General features: G+C 34.8%; 1 protein-coding gene across 1 annotated transcript; it reads right to left on the minus strand.

Annotated features, from left to right (window-relative positions):
• Window positions 1-917: 917 nt before the first annotated feature.
• CBG11824 lies at window positions 918-5,029 on the minus strand (the record flags this gene model as incomplete). The annotated part of the gene is made up of 4 exons (XM_002648749.1): window positions 918-1,073; window positions 4,739-4,810; window positions 4,859-4,915; window positions 4,964-5,029. 4 exons carry the CDS (start codon window positions 5,027-5,029, stop codon window positions 918-920), a joined length of 351 nt encoding a protein of 116 aa, XP_002648795.1.
• Window positions 5,030-7,351: the final 2,322 nt, after the last annotated feature.

Raw genomic sequence — 7,351 nt, forward strand, 5'->3', positions numbered from 1 at the left:
CCCGTTACAAGTATGACAAAAATCAATAATACAAGAGGAATCTTATGTGGATGACATGTTATTCTATTGGGAAACTGGAGACGTTGTTGGAGGCTATGTATATTCGCACCTGTTGCGGAATGCCCATGAAAACAATAGAAGTCATTTCAAAAGTGATTTTATTAAGTAAATTGATGATCAAATAGACTACTGGTAACGTTTCAATTCCTGAGTGTTCCATCCATCAATTTTAACGACGGATTGGTAAAAAACATGTTGCTGTTATTGTTTGAGGACGATTAGCATGAGATTCCACCTTTTTCAAGAACAAATAAAAAATCTAACAACACCGGAATGTTAAAACTTGGACTCCAAACTAAAACAGATCACTAGTGACAGAAATGAGCATTTCAATCGTTCTCTTCTTTTTTCCGCCCTTCTCAATGAGCACGTACCATGTAGATTGCAGAGAATTGAGAGACAGACAAATGGGTATGAAAATATGAGAGAAAGGAAAACGACTGAGACGTGACCAACATAAAGAAATGATCAAGGCGGGACAAGTGACCTTCCAATTAGAAAAAAATCAATAATACAAGAGGTATCTAATGTGGATGACATGATATGCTCCTGGGAAACTGGAGACGTTATTGGAGACTATGTATTGGCGCACATATAGATTGACAACGTCTCCTTGGCATGTAGCAGAGGCTATGTCGATGTCGTCACAAGAAGTGTTTGCGGACAAGTGGCTTTTTGAAGATATAAGAAAGAGGCGCTACTATCCTGCCTCACTATATATTCACAGAAAGCATATTGTCAGTCATAGTATTCATTAAAATTCAATTTTAAAGAAAACATTGGGAAATAGAAAACAAGTTTACAGCTTAACAAAGGAGTTATAATGCAAGATGTAGTTTTGAAGAAAAAGGGAAACTTCAAAAGGTGAGATCATTTTTGATCACAGAGAAGACCGCCACCGCTCCAACGACCAGCCCAAGCGTCCACGAGTTAGCCGGGAACATTCCATTTATGAAATCCATACGAAATCTTTCTCTCCTAGTCATAACTAACGGAGACGCCGTCGTGAGTGACTGAAAAAAAAAAGATTTTGTCGAAATTCTGTCTTTTGAGGAGTTGAACTTATAGGCACACCTTTGGAGGTAAAAAATTGTCAGTGTTTGTTTTAGAAAACTAATGGGAACCAGACAGCCCAATTGCTTTCAAGGCAATCTACTGAACAAATCACTAGGGAAGGTTGTAATTGTGTTCTGGAACTTTTATATGAGTCCTATTTCATTTGAAAGCTGAGAATGGGACATTTTCAAATAAGTATTCTGTTTTTGCTTAAAAACTACCATTTTCGAAAAAAAAAGTCAGGCTTCAAATTGATCTCAAATTTGGGTCTTTCAAGTGCCGCGTCTCCCAGTTTCCTTACATATTATAAATTGTGGAAAGAGAGAGGAGTGGCATGGAGTGGTGTAGTTTCGAGAAGGGATGAACTGTATGTAACCGGTTGTAGGTTTGATTCCTCTTCCCGTAATAATTTTTAATGTCATTTTTGGTTTTTAACTTTTTTTCTGGAAAAACGAGAAAACTAATTCAGATCAAAAAGGAACATTTGAAATTGTAATTACAACCGAAAAAATTCTAAAATCTTTCACAACCCATCAAAATTCTTTCACTCAAAAATTAAAGAGTAGTTCGAAATAATAGTTCAAAAGTTGTTTTTCAAAGAAAATTACACGAGTTTGGAACGGAATAGTATGGTCCCATAAAGTTTTCTAGTTTTTTTTTTCAAAAAAAAAATTAAATACAAAAAATCATCATGGGATCACCTTACAAGGAAACCTCAACACCTCACAAACCCAGAGTTGGATGAATTTTTTAAGATATGCCAGGGATAGCCTATCTAGTCACCTCTGAAAGTTTTCGAATCCGCCCGTCAGTTTCAGTACCAAAAATCACCTTTTCAGTGCAAAAGCAGCATTTTCAAAGACGACTTTCTCGAGTCCTAGGACGTTTCCAATCCTGAAATTTGTTGTGTTTTACTCAAATTTTAATGAAATTTGATATTTCAAATTTTTTCTCCAAAAAATTGTTTTTCAATTCTCGAAGAAATCTGGAAAATCGTGAAAAATTCAAAAAAATGAACAATATTTTTTTTCTTGAGAAAAATTTTTTAATATCAAATTTCTCTAAAATTTGAGTATAACACAACAAGTTTCATGCCTTGAAACGTCCTAGTACTTGTGAAAATCGTCTTTGGAAACACTGCTTTTGCACAGAAAAGGCGAATTTTGGTACAGAAACTGATATAACTCGGCTGAAACTAGCGGGTGGATTCTAAAATTTCTAGTGATGTCTAGTCGATTCCAACCTATCCTGAAATTTTCATCTAAGGTTGCGGTCGTGAAGTGTTGAGGTTTTCTTGATATGCTTTTTCAATTTCTCAGATTTCGAGCCTGGTTTTTTCGAAACTGGTAGCTCTTCTGCAAAAACGAATCACATATTTGAAAATGTCTCCTTCTTACAAGGGAAGTGTTTTAGGACACCGGTTGAGAACTTGTTGAAAGTTCGAACAAGAAGTTATTTATGATTGCATTTTCAAAATTATCTAAAAATGAAAAACCAAATCATTTTAAATTAAGAGATAGTTCAGTCGGCTCTTTCCGACACGAACGGTCCCAAAGCGGGACCGTCGGTCCCATCATCGGACCGCCGGTCCCAACGAATTGCGACAACGGTCCCATTGTTTTGACAACGCTCCCATTGTCCCTAAAACGGTCCCAAGGGAACGACAACAATCCCAACCAGGCTTAATCTGGAAACCCTATTCCCGAAATACTGAAAAACAGAATGTATCCTATTGGAAGCATCCTATTGGAAACATCGGAAATTGTAATTTTTGTTTTAACTAAGAAACACATTTCAGCAACAAAAACGAACATTTTCTGGTAATTGTGAATTACAGCACTTTTTACTTGAATTTTTTCATAGTTTATTTGGTTTATAATTATAGGCCTAGGCTGAAAAAGCATGATGTTTATGTTTGCACGAGCTGAGTCGTGTCCACATGGGTCAACCATTTTTCCCTCATCGTTAAGGCAAAAAAGAGAAAGGTGTATGAAAAGAACGGAATCGGCAATAGTGACTCATTGAATATGCAATAAAAACGATGCTGTTTGCGGTCTCTCCGAGATAATAAAATCCCTCTCTTTCTCTGCGTCTCTTTTCGATCGTGTAAAAATGCGACGAAATAGAAAAAATATCATATTCTTTCTTCTTTGACGCCGTGTTTTCAAGCGTCAGTTTTTATATATATTTTTATATTTTTCTCTAAAGAACTTCGATATTGTTGGCAATTTGTTATGGATATAAAAAATTGAATCGCAAGTGAGTTGGAATACTTCAAAATGAATGAACGTAGTGAAATTTTCAATAAATTGTTTTCAGTTCTAAAGATTTGGAAGTCTTACGCCACTCTCAAATGTGTTTTTTTTCAATTGTTTTCAAAGAAAAAATTAGTTCGTTGCATTATAACTTAGTTGTTTATGACACCGGCGTCGCAGTTTCATACAACGTGCCTTGGAAACTAGCACCGCCTTTTATGCTTTCTCTTCCCATCAATGTTTGTGGAAAAAGCATTTATGGATTATGTAAGACAATTGCTTTAAGCTTTACGAATTGAACCTTGTGGTTTACAGAGAATCAAAAAGTACCAAGATAAAAGGCAAATAATCAGTGAGAGAGCTTTGGGAATTGTCAGCGAAACTCTGAACGACTGTTCAATCATTCAACGGACAAGAACAAATAGTTCGAAAATATATTCTATTACGATGAGAAAATTTTGGATGTGGGAACGATCTTCACCGTCTTATTCGTTTCAATCAGCAGTGCCTCTATTGCCAGTAGTTTCGCCCAGATTTGCAATGAAGTTTTGAAGGCAAGATTAGCAGCTAGACAAATTTATCGAGTCATTGAGAGGGTAGGTGTTGCTGTTACAAACTGCAATGAATTCAAAAAATTCTTAGGTACCCAGAATCGACGCTTTGAACGTCAAAGACTTTTGACTGTTCCTGGAAAAGTTGTAATCAAAAACATTTCCCGTTACTCTCCCAGAGGACGCAAAAATTTTGGATGGATTCATCTTGACTGTGGATCCTGACACTTCTGTGGCTCTTGTCAAACACTCGGGATGAGGAAAATCGATTGCTTTCAAACTTTTGACAAGACTCTATGAGTACGAAGAAGGTTAAACTCTTATCGATAGACCTCATTCTTATAATAAATGTGTAAATGCAATAGTGTCTCTTTTCTTCTTTTCTTCTTTGCCCAGCAAAATATTCACCTAAAGCTGCTATGGCAACCCGCGCAAAGAATTGTGCAAATGCAAATTCGCGTTCAAGAATAGAATTTTCAGGGAAAGAAAAATACAATTTTGCAATAATTCGTTGCGAAAAACATCATCTGATGTAATCGCGCTGTTGGAAGACCGCGAAGTATATAACATTGAAAAATCGTGCAATTTGAAAATGATGGAATTTCGAGGTTTCTATTCAAAATTAGCATTTTGATTTCACATGTAAAAATCATTCATTTCAGTGTTTTTTTTTCATGCTTCAATACAAATGGTTTATTATTTCCTGGTTTTTTTTTCAACAAACATCATGTTATTTCAATGTAATTGTCTGGTAAGTGATATCGCAATCCTGAAATTGAGTCAAAAAATTATGAGATTATTTGGTTTTGCGCTCACTATCTTTCCTGAATTTTTTGCAGGTGCATCGCGCTTGTTTATTTTCATCTGGAGTCGAGAAGCATGGTCCTCCTGAACAATTTTTATCGTAATATGTAGCCAGAATTTAAAAAAACCCACCACATAGATTTTGACGCTATCTATTGTCGTTTTTTGAATTTCTGTCTTGATGGCTCTCTGAAAAGAAACGTTCCGATTACTCACCTGATTTTTTTGAACATTTACCTTCTTTGCAGAAATGGCAGTTGAGAAGAGAACTAGAAGAAGGACAAGCGATTTGAAGGTGAGCATATTTAATATTCAAATGAATATGAAATGAAAATGAAAGGGAAAGAATAGAAATAGATGTTTTCGGGTAACCAAGGCAGCCAAGTTCCGAGATTGATGAAGGCAAAATTTTGCAATAGCATGTGTAGTTTCACCTTTTGCAAAATTATTTTTGCAAGAATCCAAATATAGGGAAAAATTTCTTTAGGGAAAAATAGTCGAACACTGCCAAATCTCAAATAGAGATAGGACGTCATTTGAGAAAATTTGAACCGTTTTTTATCCATACTGATATGCAGAGGATCGTTATCTTCATTTGACATATGTCTATAAATTAGCCGACCAGACCATTCTGGATGTCCGGTCATTTTTTTTCCTTTCCACAGATTTCTTTTTCAATGTAAAATCGATTGTTTTTTCTCTTCAATGTTAAATCCAAGGATGTCATAAAGACTATTTTATTTGACCACATTTTACGGCCAAAAATTCGGGGGGGGGGGGGGTACAATGATTCGGGGGTACAAGGAGGTACAACTGATTTAGGGGTACGAAATTGGTGATTCGGGGGTACAAAATTCGTGGGTACAAAAATTCGGGGGTACAACGATTCGAGGGTACAATCTACCAATGATTCTGGGGCTTATTTCATTTAGGGGTACAACGTTTGTGATTCGGGGGTACAATTTTTTTGACGAAGTTTCTGAATTCCTGAATTTCAGAGCTTAAAAATCTCTGAATTTTCAGAATTTCAGAACTTTGGAATTTCAGTATTTAGGAATTTGAAAATTTCGGAACTTCAGAATCTGAGAATCTCAGAATCTCAGAATTTCAGAACTTCAAAATCTCAGAATCTCAGAACTTCGGAACTTCAAAATTTCAGAACTTCAGAATCTCAATATTTCTGAACTTTCAATAATTACGGCAGAAATTTTCTTCATTGTCTTCAGAATTCTTAGAATTCGGAATCTGAGGATTTTGGAACTTCAGAATCTGAGAATTTCCAAATTTAAGAATCTCAGAATTTCAGAACTTCAGAATCTCAGAATTTCAGAACTTTGAAATCAAAGAATTTCAGAACTTCAGAATCTCAGAATTTCAGAACTTTGGAACTTCAGTATTTCGGTATCTGAGAATTTCGAACGACAGAAATCACTTCTCATTGTCACATTGTTCTTTTTGACAATAAGCTAAACTTGACAAATTTTACAAACTCAGTTTTTTAATGCTTAATTTAAGTTCAAAACCCAGCCGATACTTTCCTCGATGCCAAATTTTCTCAATTCCTTGTTTTTTTCAATTCTATTTCAATTCCCTTCGTTTCTCAATATTCCTTCGTCTTTTTCTCAATTTTTCTCAATTTTCCTCAATTTTCGCGGTAATTTAAATTTTTCTCCTTTTTAAACAATTTTCTATATCATTGATTAAAGGAAACAATCACAAATTAGCAATTTACCAACGAAATTCGAAAATCCCAAAAATTAGCCCAAAATGAGCTATTTTCTCTCGAAAATTGTTCGAACAGGCAATAAAACATTGCAAAAATTATAAAATTAATTTTTTTCGACCAGTTACCACGAAAATTCGAGCAAAAATGATGAAAAACGAAGGAAAACGGAGAAAATCCTAAAAATAAAGTTTGCGAGCGATGACGTCATCATGGCCGTGACCGAGCGGGGTTTTCTCTTTCATGGGAAAATTTCGCGAAATTGAGATCTTTTCGCAATTCTCATTTTTCTCCGTTTTCCTTCGTTTTTCATCATTTTTGCTCTAATTTTTGTGGTAATTTATCGAAAAAAAAATCAATTTTATAGTTTTAGTAATGTTTTATAGCCTGTTCGAACGATTTTCGAAAGAAAATAGCTCATTTAGGGCCAATTTTTGGGATTTTCGTTGTTTGTGGGAAATATCTAAATTGTGATTGTTTCCTTCAATCAATAATCTAGAAAATCATTAAAAATGAGAAAAATTTAAATTATCGCGAAAATTGAGGAAAATTAAGAAAAATTGGGAAAAACGGAAATTCGGAAAAAAACGAAGGAATATTGAGAAACAAAAGGAAATGAAAAAGAATTAAGAAATAAAATTGGGCAAAATTGGAAGTGAGGAAAGTATCGACTGACATTAAAATCCGATTGTAAAATTTGTTAAAATCATTTTACAGTTCTCCATTGTCTTTCTTGAAATATTGAGATTCTGAAGTCCTGAAGTTTTGAAGTTCCGATGTTCTGAGATTTTGAAGTTTTAGCATTCTCAGATTCTGAAGACCCGAAATTCTCAGATTCTCAGATTCTGAAGTTACGGAATTCTCAGATTGCGAATTCTGGAATTCCAAAGTTCTGAAACTCT

Source organism: Caenorhabditis briggsae (genome assembly GCF_000004555.2).
Source record: "Caenorhabditis briggsae complete genome, chrX, whole genome shotgun sequence".
Classification (NCBI taxonomy): domain Eukaryota; kingdom Metazoa; phylum Nematoda; class Chromadorea; order Rhabditida; family Rhabditidae; genus Caenorhabditis; species Caenorhabditis briggsae.